The 19,061-nt window shown below is 37.8% G+C and overlaps 2 protein-coding genes across 2 annotated transcripts in view; both read right to left on the bottom strand.

Annotated features, from left to right (window-relative positions):
• The window catches only part of BCO2 (beta-carotene oxygenase 2), an 80,267-nt gene extending 71,551 nt beyond the window's left edge, over positions 1–8,716 (bottom strand). The window contains exons 1-2 of the mRNA XM_055423030.2: positions 8,559–8,716; positions 3,983–4,187 (exon numbers count right to left, since the gene is read on the bottom strand). Of these exons, the coding sequence (XP_055279005.2) occupies positions 3,983–4,187; positions 8,559–8,646 (293 nt within the window). The 5' untranslated portion in view covers positions 8,647–8,716. The remainder of the gene's footprint in view (positions 1–3,982; positions 4,188–8,558) is intronic.
• A 3,495-nt stretch (positions 8,717–12,211) lies between these two features.
• Positions 12,212–14,594, bottom strand: TEX12 (testis expressed 12). Its single transcript, XM_055422483.2, has 4 exons — positions 14,521–14,594; positions 13,703–13,814; positions 13,561–13,612; positions 12,212–12,797 (listed from the first exon to the last, which is right to left on the bottom strand). Exons 1-4 carry the CDS (start codon positions 14,581–14,583, stop codon positions 12,653–12,655), a joined length of 372 nt encoding a protein of 123 aa, XP_055278458.1. The 5' UTR covers positions 14,584–14,594; the 3' UTR covers positions 12,212–12,652.
• Between the last annotated feature and the right edge of the window lie 4,467 nt (positions 14,595–19,061).

The following is a 19,061-nucleotide window of genomic DNA, read 5'->3' as shown; positions in this document are numbered from 1 at the left end:
TGTGCTTTTTGTAAGAGGCTGTTACCCTTTGGGAGATGGAGAAGTACTTTTCTTTTTCTTTTTCCTCTTCCTCCTCCTTTATGCTTCATGATCTTTTTTTCAAATTATAAATTTTACGAAATCCAGATAAAATAGGGAAAAGAAGAACTTCTCTGTTAGGGCTAAAGCGGGCAGGGGCGATCCATAGACCAGTAATTTTCTTTCTCTCTACCTCCAAATCAGCCCTCTACCCTCCCAGTCCCCCAACCATTGCCCTAAGCATTTTAAAATAATTTCTCAAGGGCTTCTTGCAGCAGCTGGTTGGGGAGGGATAGTGTGGTAGAAGAACATTGCATTTTGTTTCCTTCTAGCACTGTCATTTTATAAGTCTAATACTCAGTGAAGACAAGATGCAACAGATTCAGAAAATTAAAGTATCTTAGTTATTAAGAAATATATCTTAAACATGCCCTAATTCTTTATTTGTTTCTAACAACGGGTGGAGAAGCACAGTATGGCCATGACCGGATTCCCACCAGGCCCACAGGAATATGACTAATAGAAGGTAGAACAGGTGGCTGCCAAGCCTGGGGAAAGGGAGAATGAGGAATTACTGTTTAATGGATACGGGATTTCAGTTTTGCAAAATGAAAAGTAGATGGATGGTGGTGATAATACCACATCTGTGTGGATGTCCTTAATGCTACTGAACTGCACAATCAAAAACAGTTGGCAAATTTTAGATGGTAAAATGTTATGTACATTTTATCACATTTTTTAAAAAAGTTTCCTGGAATATCATCCAGCCATTAAAAGTAAGTCATTCACATCCATCATTTAAAAGTGGACATGTCATTTCCAAATACATGGCATTTTTAAAGTGTCTTTGATTTTAATTTCTCATTTTTATATTAATTTCTCATTTAAATGCTTTCTTTGCTTCAGTCACCCTCTGTGTTTTTTCAGTCTTTTAGCCTTATTAAGGCTTTCAATGACTAAGTCAAAGATTCATGAAATGTCACATTGCACTTGAAAATATGTGGGTTATTTTCAAATATCTTTTGATATTGATTTCCAACATAATTCCACAGTGATAAGAGAACAGACTCTATACGATTTCAGTACCTTTAGACCATGAAATGTTTGTGTCTTGTTTTATGTCCCTGGATATGTTCCAGTGTCTCCTGGTTCATAGTCCAAGGAAACTTGAATAGAATTTGTATCCTGCTACTGTGTGAAAATTGTATAAGTCTTAATTATGCTGAACTTGTTCATAGTGCTTTTCAGGTCTACTATATCTTCCACTTTTCTGTCTATTTATTCTATTAATTTTTGAGAGCTTGATATGAAACTCCAACTAAAAATCTTAATTTATCTATTTAAAAAAATAATTGTAATAGATAGTGGAACTATATATAACTCTGTTCTGTATTTTCCAAGTCTCCTATAAATGTGTTAGATAGTGGAACTATATGTAACTTTGTTCTGTATTTTCCAAGTCTCCTATAAATGTGTTATTATATGTTCATAATTTTAAAAATAAAAAATTAAATAAATTAAATACAAGAAAGTTTTTAAATAAAGGTTAAATTTAGCTAGTCACCAAAAAAGTAAATCATTCAGATTTTGTAGTAACACAAATAAAAAGCCTTAAGACAGTATGAAATTTTTAAAATAAAGACAAAAAATTCAGTTAATATCTAAAATATATTTTTTAAAAAACTCATAAACTCGATAGCAAAATAACACATAAACCTAGTTTTAAAATGGGCCAAAGATCTGAATAGACATTTTACAAAAATGACATACAGATGGTCAACAGGTATATGAACAGATGCTCAACATCACTAATCATCAGGGAAATGAAATGAAAATGCACAGTGACATACCACATCACACCTGTTAAAACGGTTATTATCAAAAAGACAAGAAATAACAAGTATTGGGGAGGATGTGGAGAAAAGAGAACACTCAGGTATTGTTGGTGAAAACATAAATTAGTATAGCCACTATCAAAACCACAAAAAATAGAGGATCCTCATAAAATTAAAAACAGAACTACCATATGATCCACTGGATATTAATCCAAAGAAATAAAAAACACTAGCTCATAAAAGATGCATGTACCCTCATGTTTACTGCAGCATTATTTATAATAGCTGAGATATGGAAACAACCTAAGTGCCCATGGATGGATGGATGGATAAAGAAGATGTAATATATATATATACACACACACACAATGGAATACTACTCAACCATAAAAAAGAAGGAAATGTTGCCATTTGCAACATGAGTAGAATTTGAGGGCATTATCCTAAGTGAAATAAATCAGACAGAGAAAGATAAATACCATATGATTTCAATTATATGTAGAATCTTAAAGACTAAATCATAAAGATTAAAAAGAAAGAAAGAAAAACAAGCTCACAGACACAGAGAATAAGTTGGTGGTTGCAAGAGATTGGTTATTATAAAAGGTAAATGGGATGAAAATTTATTTCCAGTTATAAAATAAATAAGGGATGTAAAGTACAGAGTCAGATTACAGTTAATAAACTGTATTGCCTATTTGAAAGTTACTAACAGTACATCTTTAGCTTCCCAGGTGGCTCTAGTGGTAAAGAACCTACCTGCCAATGGAGGAGATATAAGAGAAACAGGTTCAATCCCTGGATCAGGAAGATCCCCTGGAGGAGGGCATGGCAACCCACTCCAGTATTCTTGCTTGGAGAATCCCATGGACAGAGGAGCCTGATGGGCTGCAGTCCATAGTGTCACAAAAAGTCAGACACAATTGAAGCAACTTAGCACGCAGCATGTACAACAGTAAATCTTAAAACTTCTCATCATAAGAAAAACAAATTTTTGTTACCATGTATGGTTATGAATGTTAACTAGACTTGGGATGATAATTTCACAATATATACAAATATTGAATCATTATGTTGTACACCTGAAACTAATATGTCAATTATACCTCACTAAAAATGTTTTACATATGATTGTAATTATTTTAAACAAATCTATAGAGATGGGGGGAAGATCAGCAGGAAATATATCAAAGTGCTAACAAAGGATGAGGTACACACCTTTCCCTCACTTGGTTCTATATTTCAAAAAGTTTAATACAGGTAAAAACTTTCACAATGAAAAAAAAAAGTTTCTAAAATTTTTAAATATTTAAAGCAAAGTAGATTTCTTCCTGACCACAATGGTTTCTTCACATCACTTCATGTTCCCAGTAGTCACACAGAGAAATGCTACACCAATGAGTTGCTGGGCTTCTCATTTACTTACATATATGTATCGAGTGCTATTTAACTACAGAGCTCTATCCTAGATACTGGGGATACAGGTTGATCAAGAAAAGGTCCCTGCCACCATGCAACTGCCATCTAGTGAGAAACACAGCTAATAAGTAAACAAGCAAAAATATACTAGCTATTGATAATGCAGAGAATTAAAATAAATAATATAAAAAACAGTACCTTTAGATTGAGAGATCAGGGAAAGCTCAAAGGATGTGAAATTTCAGCTGATATCTGAATGACAAGAATTAGACTTAGGAAGAGAGATGAGCCAGCCAATGCCAAGACCCTGAACAAAAATAAACATTCCTGGTTTGAGGAACTGAAAGAACCACTGTGTCTGGGAGTACTGGGTAAGAGAGTGGTATGAAGTGAAGATATTGCCCCTTCCTCCAGGAACTTGTGATGAAACAGACAGAGCTCAGTAGTCATACAGATAGTTTCTGACACTTCTCTTTTAGCATAAACTTTCAGACGACTTAAAATTTATACCAGTCTGCAAAGCAAAAGTCAGGACTTGTAAAGAATAATTAAAATCTCCACTTTAATTCCTGTAGGTTATAGTTTCCTTAGCTGTGATCAAAGGGATTATGCAGCAATGTTAGCATCTGAGAGGAAGCAGATATTATGCACATTATATAGAAAGAGCCCATGCTAAGAAAACTAAACTGTTCTTCAAAATCAAGGCTTACTTATCCTTCCCAAACTCGAATTTCCCAGGTCCAACACGAAGTAGATAGCCATTGAGCCACTCAGGAAAATGTCCCTGGACTCGAGCTGAGATGACCTGCAGAGTCTCTTCCACCGTGGTTAGAAGCGGTGCAATGCACGGAAGAGTCTTCCCCTGGGCAAAGATCACTGTTTTCTGATGAGTATTTTCCACGTACTTCTTCAAAACTGTGAAGAGGAAATCAAAAGCACAAAATTTTACCAGTCTTCTATAAACATGCCTGTTTCTCCAGAGACAGTCTCATCTAACAATAAGGAAAATGTAAACCTAACACCAAATAGTCTCCAAATTCATCTCCTTCCTTATTCTCAGACCATCAACTCTTCAGTTCTCCATTTGTGAACCACAATCTTTTCTGTGTTCCTGCAGTACAAATCTGCTTAATTAACTCAGGACTTCACCATTGCTATCATTTCTCATAGTTGAACAATGCTGGCCTTTTCACAAGACTGAATCTACATGTTAACCACAGATGTGCTAATAGCTACACCGCATTGTTTAATAAAAAATGCCCAGGACTTCCCTGACAGTCCAGTGGTTAATGAAGACTTTGAGCTTTCACTGCAGGGGTATGGATTTGATCTCTGGTGGGGAACTAAGATCCCCACATGCCACACAGCTTAAAAAATTAAATAAAGAAATATAAATAACCACCATTCAATATTATCACAATTACATTAATCTCAGTACTTTAGACACACTAGAATGTGATTCTAAAGGTTTCACAGGATTTATGTGAATTTAATAGGCTCTGCAATTTAATTTCTTCTATTTTAATGGTATACACATGAATGTACATGGCATTTCCTAGGAAAGAGGTGTTATAAATTAAATAATGCACTGATACCTGTTCTGAAGTTACCTCAAATTCAAAAGGCACACAAAAAAATTATTTTAAAATAGAGAGCTGAAAATTGTCCCTATTATTTCAAATGTATTCTGTGTTCACAGGCAGTACTGCCTAACACAGACGGGTGGTCAAGTACATAACTAATTGGATACTATAAGATAATCTTTCACTTTAAATCATAAAACTAACAGTGATATAGAAGTCTAGAAAACCAAACTAAAACATAGGGATACTAGTCTTTTAGCAAAATATTTTACAACATTGTATCTATTATCCCACTTCATTAAAATCTTTCAAAAATTCAGTTTAGAGCACTTGAGACCTTCTCAGAGATGGAGGCTCAAAGCACGTGCATACTAACTTGTGTCCGACTCTTTGCAACTCTATGGACTGTAGCCTGCCAGGCTCCTTTGTCCACGGGATTCTCCAGGCAAGAACACTGAAGTGGGTTGCCATTTCCTTCTCCAGGGGACCTTGCTGACCCAGGGATAGAACCCGACGTCTCTTATGTCTTCCACATTGGCAGGCGAGTTCTTTGCCATTCGTGCCATCTGGGAAGCCCCATAAGTAACCAATTCTGTCAAATCCAACTATTTCCTTATTTCCCAAAGAAAACTCACTTTCACCCTAAATGTCCTTCCCACTAGTCTATCCCTAAGGAAGTTTTATCTGTTGTTCAACGTCTATCTCAAATGCTACTCCCTTTAAGAAGCAGCATGGTGTAATACTTAGAAGTGTGAACCTAGACTCTTCCTGACTCGAGAATCCTTGGGTTCAAATTTCGGTCTGTCATTTTCCAAATTATTAACCTTGAAGAAGACCATCTCTCTGGGCTGCTTCCTGTTTCTAAAATGGATAATAATAAGCCTTATTGCTCCCAAGGCTATAAATAATAAATGAGTTGGGTTATACAAGTCTTTTAGAACACAGTGCTGCACTCAATATGCCAGCAATTTGGAAAACTCAGCAGTGGCCACAGGACTGGAAAAGGTCAGTCTTCATTCCAATCCCAAAGAAAGGCAATGCCAAAGAATGCTCATACTGCACAATTGCTAGTAAAGTCATGCTTAAAATTCTCCAACCCAGGCTTCAGCAATACGTGAACCGTGAACTTCCAGCTGGTTTTAGAAAAGGCAGAGGCACCAGAGATCAAATTGCCAATATCCGCTGGATCATGGAAAAAGCAAGAGAGTTCCAGAAAAACATCTATTTCTGCTTTATTGACTATGCCAAAGCCTTTGACTGTGTGGATCACAATAAATTGTGGAAAATTCTGAAAGAGATGGGAATGCCAGACCACCTGACCGGCCTCTTGAGAAACCTGTATGCAGGTCAGGAAGCAACAGTCAGAACTGGACATGGAACAACAGACTGGTTCCAAATAGGAAAAGGAGTACATCAAGGCTGTATATTGTCACCCTGCTTATTTAAGTTATATGCAGAGTACATCATGAGAAACACTGGGCTGGAGGAAGCACAAGCTGGAATCAGTATTGCCGGGAGAAATATCAATAACCTCAGATATGCAGATGACACCACCCTTATGGCAGAAAGGGAAGAACTAAAGAGTCTCTCGATGAAAGTGAAAGAGGAGAGTGAAAAAGTTAGCTTAAAACTCAACATTCAGAAAACTAAGATCATGGCATCCAGTCCCATCACTTCATGGCAAATAGATGTGGAAACAGTGGCTGACTTTATTTTTGTGGGCTCCAAAATCACTGCAGATGGTGACTGCAGCCATGAAATTAAAATACGCTTACTCTTTGGAAGGAAAGTTATGACCAACCTAGATAGCATATTGAAAAGCAGAGATATTACTTTGCCAACAAAGGTCTGTCTAGTCAAGGCTATGGTTTTTCCAGTGGTCATGTATGGATGTGAGAGTTGGACTATAAAGAAAGCTGAGGGCAGAAGAATTGATGCTTTTGAACTGTGGTGTTGGAGAAGACTCTTGAGAGTCCCTTGGACTGCAAGGAGACCCAACCAGTCCATCCTAAAGGAGATCAGTCCTGGGTGTTCATTGGAAGGACTGATGTTGAAGCTGAAACTCCAATACTTTGGCCACCTGATGCCAAGAGCTGACTCATTTGAAAAGACCCTGATGCTGGGAAAGATTGAGGGCAGGAGGAGAAGGGAACGACAGAGGATGAGATGGCTGGATGGCATCACCCACTCGATGGACATGGGTTTGGGTGGACTCCAGGAGTTAGTGATGGACAGGGAGGCCTGGCATGCTGCGGTTCATGGGGTCGCAAAGAGTTGGACACAACTGAGTGACTGAACTGAACCCATCCTGGGCAGCTCCCCCAATTTTTCTTCCAGCTTGAACCTATTCTCATAAGCACTGTGCTTCATATTCTCTTGCCTAGCAGTAACTTCCTTTCTACTGTCTTAATTTAGGCCCTCACAGCTTCTCAGAGGAGTATTTTCACAGCCTAATTGAAACTAGTTAGGGAAGCTATCATCTATGCCAGAGCTTCCTAATTAATGGGCCTCTTGTGCCCTGCTTAGCCTTTAATATGGCTAGAGGCCCCATGTCAATCACCTTCAGCTGTCAGCAGCTCATGGGGCTCCAGATCCCATCCAATTTACTGTGTGAGGTAAAAATATCATTTTCTATGTGTGCTATAATGTGAAAACAGGAAGCACTGCGACTACATTAATCTTCAAAGCACAGATCTGATTATATCAGAAATTCCTCCATAAAACCTTTACTAATGATTCCTCACTGTCTACCAAATAAGGTCTAAACTACTTGGCCAGGCATTGATGCAATGCACAGTCTCACAGCGGCCCACCTGTCCAGATCTGCCTCTCACTAACACCTTCCCCTCCAGCCAAACTGGTCCGCTCTTCAGTTCTTCTCATTATAATTGTATATACTCTTCCTCACCTAGAATATTTCTCATCTCCTTGAGGTGATGCATCCTTCAAGATGTAGTGCCCGTATCACCTGCTTCATAAACACAATATTCCGATTTTATAGTAAAACTGATTTTCCTTAGTCTGAAATCACACAGCATCTGTTTTAGCTCTCGTATGACATTTACCTTATTCCATGTGGTGTGATAAAGAAGAATATACCTTGTAACTTCTACAACCTGTATTCTCTGAGTACACGGTCTTGTTTTTGTTCCCAATCCAGTACCTAATACACTGTCCTGCATAGAGCAAGCACTACATTATTGAATTAAATGACTTTAAAGTTTTTAGTGTGTATCAGTACGATTTCTAACAGCTCTGTATCAGCCATTTGCAAGAAATAAAAGCAGGTAACAGGTTGTAGCTTCAGTAGAAAGCTAGAAAACAATAAATAGAGTTTTTAAAGCAGTCCACCAGAATGCAAATAGAAGAACCAAACATTTACATTCGAACATGTAGCAGTGATTTTTAGTTGAGAAAGTCCTAAATAGTGAATATTCTTCCTATTGCAGATCCAAGAGAACGTCTAAACCCTGAATCCCGCCCCCGTATGTTGCATAAAATCTACAAACAGAAAGGCTGTTTGCCTGACAAGTTAACAAATCCTCTCAATCTCCTTTAACTCCGACCTCTGCAGTGTTGCTGCTTGAATCTATTCCACACAGACTGGGAAACTTCAGAAGCCCCCGGTGTTCTTCAAAAAAGAGGCACAGAGTCCTAAGTTCAGGAAAAGGAGAGAGAGAGAAGGAAGGGGCAAATCCCCTACCTGGGATCCGGCGTACTATCATAGAAAGGAAATCAACTGCAGTGGTAGAAAAGCTTCTGATAGAACGTAGAAAGATTTGAGAAATCATTTTTGTGTTGAGCTCTGCAGCAGCAGATCCCGTGACTCCCAAATCCTCACGCTGACTGGCAGTCAAAAACTCACTTCCTGGGCTGTCCCTGGCTCACTGACAGAATAGGAGGGGGAGGGGTTGAGGATTGAGGGGTGGGGCTTCAACCCATGTAGAATCTCTCTTAGTCTCATTTTCAGGACGAGTATCCCTACAACCTGTTTATGATAAATTGCTGCTTGAAATACTGAAATTGGACCACCAATAGTGGTCTCCCTCTCTAAACTTTCCTCTTTCAAATCTATCCACTGATTAAATCAGTTGACCCAGGGTATCAATTTCATTGTGCCACTCCTTCCCTCTGAATGATTCAGATTTCCTTTACAGAATAAAGTCCAAATTTAATCTGTCAACAAGACTCTACAATCTGGCCACAATCTACCTTTGTCTTTCTGCCTTTTGTCTCTCTGCCCTTCTAGCATTTCATCTTTTGTTTCCTATTCACTTAATTTACGGAACATTCTCAACAATCTAATATGAATAAAGCCCTGTGAAAGTATACCCTTAAAAATGAATAACCATACATCATTTTATTAATATAACAAATATTTATAAGCTCCAATCTATCTAATACTGTGCTACAAGTTGAGGACAAATTCTATCCTGCTCTCTAGCAGTGTAGATGATACACTATTCCCTTTTGTGAATTCTCAGTTCAGTAAAATGATTTGCCAAGTGTTTTTATTCTTGTGTGCCTTTAAACAAACTTTTCCCTGCCTGAAATACCCTCCCTCTTTCCTTTTCAAAAACCCATTTCAAAACCTACCTCTGTGATCCCCTTGCCAAAGACTGAAGCCTATTATACAGAGTGAAGTAAATCAGAAAGAAAAACAACAACACAGTATATTAACACATATATATGGAATTTAGAAAGATGGCAACAATGACCCTAAATACAAGACAGCAAAAGAGACACAGATGTAAAGAACAGTCTTTTGGACTCTGTGGGAAAAGGCGAGGGTGGGATGATTTGAGAGAATAGCATTGAAACATGTATATTATCATATATGAAACAGATCGCCAACCCGGTTGAGGGGTGGGGCTTCAAAACATGTACAAACTCTCTCAGTCTCATTTTCAGGACAAGTATCCCTTATGATAAGCTGCTGCTTGAAATACTGAAATTGGACCACCAATAGTGGTCTCCCTCTCTAAACTTTCCTCTTTCAGATCTGTCCATTGATTAAGTCAGCTGACCCAGGCTATCAGTTTCATTGTGCCACTCCTTCCCTCCATGCATGAGACAAGGCACTCAGGGCTGGTGCACTGGGATGACCCTGAGGGATGGGATGGGGAGGGAGGTAGGAGGGGGCTTCAGGATGGGGAACACATGTACACCCATGGCTGATTCATGTCGATGTATGGCAAAAACCACTACAATATTGTAAAGTAATTAGCCTCCAATTAAAATGGATAAATTTAAAATAAAAAAAAGGAGTGGTTAAACTTGTCAGAAGGGAGAACAGAGTTCTGTACACCCTACAGTGTCTAGCAGATCATGATATAAAGAAATTCAATATATATTTTGATTTGTAATTATTGAAAAATAACATATAAACTTACAAAATTTTACTGAAATAAGTGATAAGTGTAAATTAAATGGCAAATATATTCCTGCAATAGCATATTTCCAGTTGTAAGATAATTATTCTCATGTGAATGGTACCAAAGATATCAAGTTTGATTAAAAAATAAACCTTATTTAGACTTTCACGAACTTCTTCCCTAGGAGGTGTCTGTTCTGACTGGTAAATAATATTGTGATTAAAAGTCATTCCCTAGTCTTAAACACATACCCAAGGAAATGATCAAATTTAACCTGCACAGGGAAGAACCAGATACTGAGCAATGGTGACCCTATTAAGATATAACAAATATCTTAATATATCTTGAAACTTCCCTGGCCGTCCTGTGGTTAAGCCTCCGCACTTCCTATGCAGGAGGCATGGTTTCATCCCTGGTCAGGGAACTAAGATCCCATATGCCACAGCAAAAAGAAAAAAAAAAAGATATAATAAATATAATATGAAATAAAAATCTACTCTGAAACAATGCTAGCCTTATCTTTTACATTAATAACAAATATTTAATAAAAAATAACTCAAGAACATTTCTTAGTGTTGCTAGCTTCTGCCCAGGCTAGCAGTCATTTTCACATTTCAACATTAAAGAACTCTGTAAGGCAACAGTAGAACTCAAAATCCAGCTGATTTTTAAAATCCTATTTCTAATCTTTACTGACCTCCAACCTATCCTGTGCCATTAACATATCTGTCTCTGAGCCAAATAATTTTCCCACTGAAACCAATATACTTAGTAAATATTACATTATTGTTTTCAATCCTTTCTTGTATAAATATTTATCTTACATGGTATATATGCCTTAAGGTAGTAATTGATGAAATGAGATTTTAACATTTTGAAGGCAGCAGGGCAAACATGCTGTCCACCTGAGTGAGTGAGTGAGTGAAGTCGCTTAGTCGTGTCCAACTCTTTGCGACCCCATGGACTGTAGCCCACCAGACTCCTCTATCCATGGAATTTTCTAAGCAGGAGTACTGGAGTGGGTTGCCATTTCCTTCTCCAGGGGATCTTCCCAACCCAGGGATCGAACCCGGGTCTCCTGCATTGCGGGCAGATGCTTTACCATGTGAGCCACCAGGGAATCCCTGCTGTCCACCTGAGGAATACCAACTTCCCTGTGGTACTGTCTAAATATGTATCCAAATTTGTGATTACTTATATAGACAAAATACACATATAGTAGATAGAATTATCCATATGATTGAACAGTGAGCATTGTGATTTTTTTAATCTGATATAGTTATATATAAATTATATATCATAAAGTCATAGTACCTTCCAACAACATAAAGATTTTTTTAAAAACAGTTTTTGTTTTGTATTGGAGTATAGCTGATTAATAATGTGAGTTTCAGGTGACAGTGAAGGGACTGGGCCACAGATATACATATATCCATTCTCCCCAAACTCTCCTCAAAGGGAGGATTTTTTTGGTAGAAAAATATTAGAGATTTCCTAGTCCAAATTCAATTCCTGAATTATAACAGGACTGAAATGACTCGCTAAGGCTGACTTGTTTAACCAATCTCTTTACTTTTGGACCACTAATCTTTATCCCATACCACATAGCTTGCTAAGGCTTTTAAATATACCTCATTAATGGCACCATTGATACTGTTAATGTGTAAAAAAGTCAATTCATATATAGTTCTGGTTAGAAATTTCTAGTTTTTATTTTACCATAAGATAATAATTTGAAACCAAATTTTTATTGTGCTCAGTCGCTCAGTCGTGTTCAACTCTTTGTGACCCCATGAACTGTAGCCCACCAGGCTCCTCTGTCCATGGGATTTTCCAGACAAGAATACTGGAGTGGGTTGCCATTTCCTTCTCCAACATATGATAACAAAAACAACATGATAATAAAACAAATTTTTATTAACATTGTATAATAATATTAGTGAAAATAATCATATGGTAACATTAAATAGCAATAGCACAGTTTACATATTGAGAAACTGGACAGATTACTTTTGGATTTTAATTTCTTTTCAATTCTAACCATGAAAGACACCTTAGATCTCTATCCACTATTTAAACAAAATATTCTAAAAAAAAAGTACAATATTGTTAAATATTATCAAATTAATCCACTGAGTATTCTTTCAGAAATTTAAGAAAGGCTAGGATGTTTAAGAAAAAATTTAAAGTTTACACTTTTACAAAATATGCTAAATATTAGACTTCAAAAGAAAGGCTATATACTTCATATTAATGTCCAGCTTAATGCTTTTAAATGTAGAAAAGAAATTTAAGAAGTTTCCCCTTCTACATTTAAGGTATACTCTTTTCTAACAACTAGGGCACATTCAAAGCACAAATGTCATTCTTTCACTAAAACAATAATGAGCTTAAATTCTCAGCTTATTCTAAGTACACAATTTTATCTGTGTAGAGTGTTTGCAATCACTGTAAGCCTCTGTCTTAGGAGCTCTCTTTTCTGTATTAGAAAGTTTTCAATAGTATTGGCTTCTTTGAAGAGTCCATCTATCTCGTCAATATAAGATGCATCTACTGCTGCTCTCTCACTAAGGGGAAAAAAGCTTTTATGTTAAACCAAATCATCATAATATCTAAACACACCATCAAAGTGAAGTGCTTTATTATGCTATATTTATTAGCTATTTCATTTAAATGACTTTGTACAGTAGTTGGCTTCATTAATTTACCAACACTGCTCAATATGTTAAATTAGTTCCACAAATATTTTTGACTACTCAAAGTCCCCTGACAGAGCAGAATGTGTATCTTATACATTATAATTCTAATATTAAACTACATACATTATTTTAACAGCCACACAAACCATTATTTTTAAATACAGTGACTGCCCAGTAGTTCTCCAAAAAACACCTTATAAAACATGATAGTTTCAGGTCAATAGAATACTTAAATTCAGCCTTCAAATATGTATTGATAATGTTTAATATTTCCTAAATATATTTGTTTTATCTTAGTATCACTCTATTATTATGGTTAACTTCACCAAATGGTATTTTTTTGAAATTTTTTTCATAAAATTTTAAGTGTTTTATCATCTAATTAGAAAGCACAATATATCCAGCCTCATTTCAGCTCTGAGAGTATCAAAACGAAGGATATTTAGTGGAAAAGTTAGTCTTTGAAAATAACCAGCTAATCTAAGAAACTGAGGTAGAATAAAAAATTTGAAAATTATAATTACTAGATAGGTTTTTAAGACCCTGAGCTAAACTTCCCATTATGGAGCTTCCAGAAGAAAACTTCTAAGTCTAAAATAAAGACTCAAAAGAATATACCATAAGTACTTGCCTTAAGATCTTTGCATATGTTGACAGCATTAGATTAATTTCCTTGCTCATATCTGTTTTAAAAAATCACTAGGTTATGAACTATAATAAAGTTTCCATATTATAAAATCAATATATAGAAATATAAGCACTTTACACATCACCGTTCAAGTCTTTCTCCAGGGCTTCATCTTTATAAAATAGTCCAGAGCTTTCAGACAAAGAAGAGTCTGATTTTCCAAGAGAGGACAGCTGTGGACTATCTGGCATTTGAGGCTAATAGAAGAAAGTAAAGGAAACAGGCAAACAGTTAATAAGATCCTTAAGATATATACATTCTGTAAAAAAAAAAAGAAAGAAAAACAACAAATAAAACATCTTTCAGAAAAAAGCAAGCATGCTGGAAATGTAGGCCTAATAATCACTGAAGTTTACATTAGACTTTGAAAATGCTATTAATCCCTTGATGAAAAAGTTTCCTGTATCTTGAGCCAGCAGATGCTGCCATAGCAAAAGAGCAAAACTTTCATTTGGGTAACAGCCATATGCTTGCAAATTTCTGCAAGCTAACATAATCTTTAAGGGAACAAATAATGTCTCAAATGCAAACAGATCAATTGGTAGGGGCAGCAGTGAAGAATGGCAGGATATAGTACTCTTTTAAAAAAAATATCAGTAGGTATAGTACCTAAGTATCCTATTTATTAATATATATCAAAATAATTATTTAAAGTCCTACATATCAAAAGGCATGAACCCACTTCTGTCTCCAGATCACAAATTACCACAAAAAAACCTCCCACTAGTTTCCTGGAAGCCTATACTTAGTGAAAAGGCTGCTGGAATCAACATAGTTCCTGCTGGGACACCACCAGCTCTGGGAATATGAAGACATTAAATTCCATTTATCAACAGAATTATCTTAAGTGAAGAAATTTGATAAGTATATAAAACAGTAAAGTTCCACAAGCATAAAGATTACCTCTAACTCTCTTGGTCTCTTGCAATTTCTAGTATCAGGTTTTACAAGGTGACTTGCCATCATATTCTGGAGGCAGGAACTGCAAAGTTTAGAGCAATGCCAATTTTAGGTGCAAACTCCACAATACAGCTCTCCTGAATCCTTCCCTGTCTTTCCACTCCTCCTGTCACTGTTAGTTTAGGCTCTCATTATTCATCACTTACCTAAACTACTCAAATTATCCCTCCTCTGTCCCATCCTACCAATTGCTGTTTGGGCAATCTTTCAAAACTCTGATTACTGCATTCCTACACTTAAAAGAACCTTTCCTTGACCATTCATTGCTCCAGAAGAAGTTCAAATTGTGTGGTAGAACACCTGGGGCCAGCCTACCAACCAGTGATTTTCTCCTACTCCCTCTACAATCAAACTAGTCTCTTTTGGCGCTTTCTACTTTGTTTCAGGATTCATTAAAGATTTTTCTCCCTTCACAAAATCTTAAATGTTGAAACAAATCTTGCTGATTGGTTGTTTAGTCTTTAATTCATGTCTGAGACTTTCAAGACCCCATGGACTGTAGCCAGCCAGGCTCCTCTGTCCATGTGATTTCAGGGGAAGAATACTGGAATGGGTTGCCATTGCCTTCTCCAGGGGATCTTCCGGACCCACAGTTTGATCTTTGACCCACAGATCAAACCCACACTTCCTTCATTGGCAGGCAGATTCTTTAGCACTGAGCCACCAGGGAAGCCCAAAAAATCCTATAGTTCATCTAACTCAATCTCAATTTACAGATGTGAAAAAACAGAGGCAGAGACAGCTGACAAATGCAAACATGTAAAACTAGGCCAGACTAAAAGAACCAAAATCTCTTCTGGTCTAAAAGAGACTTCTCTTTCTACCATCCTATCTTACCTTCATATAGCATTAAATTTTAGTTTTAAATTGCTTTCTCAAAAATTCTGAAGATAATTACCCTGAGAGCCTGAAAGATTAAACTTGGAAAATGCTGAAACCTAGAAAGATATAATCTCTTCATCTTAATAGATGAGAATTCCTGTCAACATTCAAGACATCAATTTGCTTGCTTTTCGAGAAACTATGTGGACCTGGAATATTGTAATGAATCTGTTTGCTTAGTTATATTTAAGAATCATATATATGACAGAAGCACGGCAGCAACAAACAATAAAGATGTTTGTTTGGCAAACTCCAAACTGTGCTTCTGCATTGCTGTCAGTATCTTCCTAATATGTAAACTTAGGCGCTATAACATTAATTTGTAAAAAAAGAAAAAAAAAAACTACACGTGTACAGTAGTGCTCACTTTGCCTTGGGAAGTTTGAGACTGTTTCAGGGAAGCCAAAATGAGATTTGTTCTCGTCTCCCTCTTTCTCTCTTCCCTTTTCCACCTCTTCTCGCCTCACTCAAAGAACGTGCATGAATATCAAGACTCTCTTAATTAGGTAATTCTTCTGTAAAAAAACAGATGACTTTTTCTGGCACAGTTTTGGGCTTCCCTGGTGGCTCAGAAGATAAAGAATCTGCCTGCAACGCAGGAAACCTGTGTTCTATCCCTGGGTCAAGAAGATAAGTTGGAGGAGGAAATGGCAACCCACTCCAGTATTTTTGCCTGGAGAATCCCATGGAGAGAGGAGTCTGGAGGGCCGAAGTCCATGAGGTCGCAAAGAGTCCCACGCGACTGAGCGACTAACACTTTCACTACTTTCACTTTAAGGCCTCAGCTGAACCTGGTCAAGAGACTGGGCCTCCGCCTTCAATAAATACCGTTCACAGCCCCGGACCCTGGCTGTGCAACCTGACAGCGTTGGTGCCGTCGTCATTATCAAGTACTACCTCTCGGCCTTAAGCAAACGTTTTCTCCTCACCCTCTCTTTCTTCTCACCAGGGCCCTCAGGCCATCACACCAACCTTGCTTCTCACCTGCCCCTCCTCCCCTTTCCTCCCCACTAGTGTTTCAGTCCCACTAGAGACCCTGCGAGGAAGCATCCCCCTCTCACTGCCTCGCTTCACACGCCGTCACACCCTTTGGGCGTTCATCCTCCGCTGCCCTACTCCAACATCAGTGCGCTTCCCTACCTTCCTCCTAGGCCGCAGCGCGGGAATGAGGAGGCGACAGCGTTGGCCTTCCCGGCAGGCAGCGCGCGGGTCACGTGACACGCCCACGCCGCCTCCACTTGAGAGGGGGTTTCCCCTGGCAGGCCTCTCGGCTTGGAGTCTCCGTGAGACAAAACTCCCGCTTCCCAGTGCTTGTCTAGAGAAGAAGGGGGAAATCTGAGGATGGTTCCTCAAAAAGAAACACCAATCTTGAAACCTCAGACAGGGAACACAAAACGGTAGCACACCACCACCACTTTCCAAGTAAAGTAACATCCTGTTGCAGATGGTCTGTTTGCAAGAACGGTATAAACCTGAGTTTCCCGTGGCTTAGCAAACCGAGATTTCTGTGTCCAGAACATCCGTTCCTTCACCTCCTTTTCTTTGGTGGAAGCAAACTTTGGGAATTATAGTTTTTTAGAAAATCCCATTCTTGATGTTCAGTTTAGTCGACTTCATTGGCAGCTTCCAAAAAAATACTTTGTAACACACGTGGTTCACGTATTTGAAATTTACTCTCATTGGGCGCTTTAATGTGGTGACTTTGACCTTCAACTTAAAAGACAGACATTCTACGCTTAATGTTCAGTTGTGAAGGAAAATAAAAAGCATATCACCTCATAAAACAAAGGTCAATAACACTTCCTGTAAATTCCAGGTTAACAGTCGTGTATCTTAGCAAATTATACTTGACGTATACATATTATTAGTGTCCCCCCGACCCTTTGGCTTATTTAAATGTTAGCTGTTATAAAGAATTGTAAGTATTGTGTGTGCGGAGAAGGCAATGGCAAGCCACTCCAGTACTCTTGCCTAGAAAATCCCATGGATGGAGGAGCCTGGTGGGCTGCAGTCCGTGGGGTCGTTAAGGGTCGGACACGACTGAGCAACTTCACTTTCATACATTGGAGAAGGAAATGGCAACCCACTCCAGTGTTCTTGCCTGGAGAATCCCAGGGACGGGGGAGCCTGGTGGGCTTCCGTCTATGGGGTCACACAGAGTCGGACATGACTGAAGTGACTTAGCAGTAGCAGTAGCAGTGTGTATATATTTATTGTTCGTTTCAACTGCTAGGCAAAAGGGACTCAGTTTAACTTGAGTTGCTATTATTGTGAAATGTAAGTCATTAAATAAAACTGGACCACGTGATTATGTGCAGCTGAATGGCAACCCACTGGAGTACTCTTGCCTGGAAAATCCCATGGACAGAGGAGACTGGAAGGCTACAGTCGGTGGAATTGAAAAAGAGTCGGTGCAACTGAACACCATTGATTGTCTTTTTACAGACTCTAACCACCATCTGAGGCCTGGTGGCAATGTATATTGAAACATTCCGTATTTGTGATAAAAATGAAGGGAAACGTTGTCATTCTGATGCTATGTCCTGAATTTTTTGGTGTTCAAATGTCCTCTCACGAAATAAAAATATAATTAAAAAAAATTTTAATACCCTTACTTGGTAAAATATAAAGTTATCCAATCAATGTTCATCTTTTCATTATTATCATTACTGTTGTTATTATTCTTAATGGTCCATTAAATCCAAAAGTCTAAGAAATACTGATCTAATTCCTCTCCCAGCCTTCACATTGTATGATAGCCAAACAGGTAATTATGTACTTATTAAAATATTTCCAGGAAAAATTTGTGTTGTTCAGTAGCTCAGTTGTGACCGACTCTTTGTGACTCCATGGACTGCAGCACGTTAGGCTAAATAAAATGATTCCACCTAACACATAAATGCTTACATCGGATTAAGAAAATACCATGGACATTTTCTTTTTAAAATCTTTTTTCCATTATATAAAATACATGAGTGAGAGTAAATGGGAGGGTGCAGAGGGTTATAATTGTCCAGCACTTTAAAATATTCAAAGAGCTATCATCCTCTCATTTAATTTTCACAAACAACCATATGAGGTAGGTAGGACATTCGGGTTGCTCTATGTCAAAGAAAAAAATGTTTGTCCCAAAAGTAAGAAATGGGTAAATTATGCATTATGCACTTTTACAACTGGAGAGAAATAATTGACAATGGGCCATTTAAAATTAACTTGCTTGGTATTCTGCTTATTTAAATTACAGTTTGACTCTACTTAATGCTTTTGTGCTAATTGACCCAACTGAACAACACAGAGGATGAAACCAGTCATCAGTTTTAGTAATACACTTTAACTTTTTAAAAGTTATTTATTTATTTATGGCTGTGCTGAGTCTTCATTGCTGCGTGCAGGCTTTCTCTAGTTGTAGCAACTGGGGGTTACTCTGTAGTTGCAGTGCATGGGCTTCTTGTGGCAGTGGCTTTTCTCATTGTCCAGCACTGGCTCTAGGATGCCTACACTCAGTAGTTGTATGCACAGGCTTAGTTACCTCAGGGCATGTGGAATCTTCCCAGACCAGGAATTAAACCCACGTTCCCTGCATTGGCAGGCAGATTCCTAAC

Source organism: Moschus berezovskii, chromosome 14, assembly GCF_049115385.1.
Source record: "Moschus berezovskii isolate FMDL1 chromosome 14, NW_MosBer_1.0, whole genome shotgun sequence".
NCBI lineage: Eukaryota > Metazoa > Chordata > Mammalia > Artiodactyla > Moschidae > Moschus > Moschus berezovskii.
The sequence above is the reverse complement of the archived record's forward strand: the minus strand, read 5'-3'. Positions and strand labels throughout refer to the sequence as shown.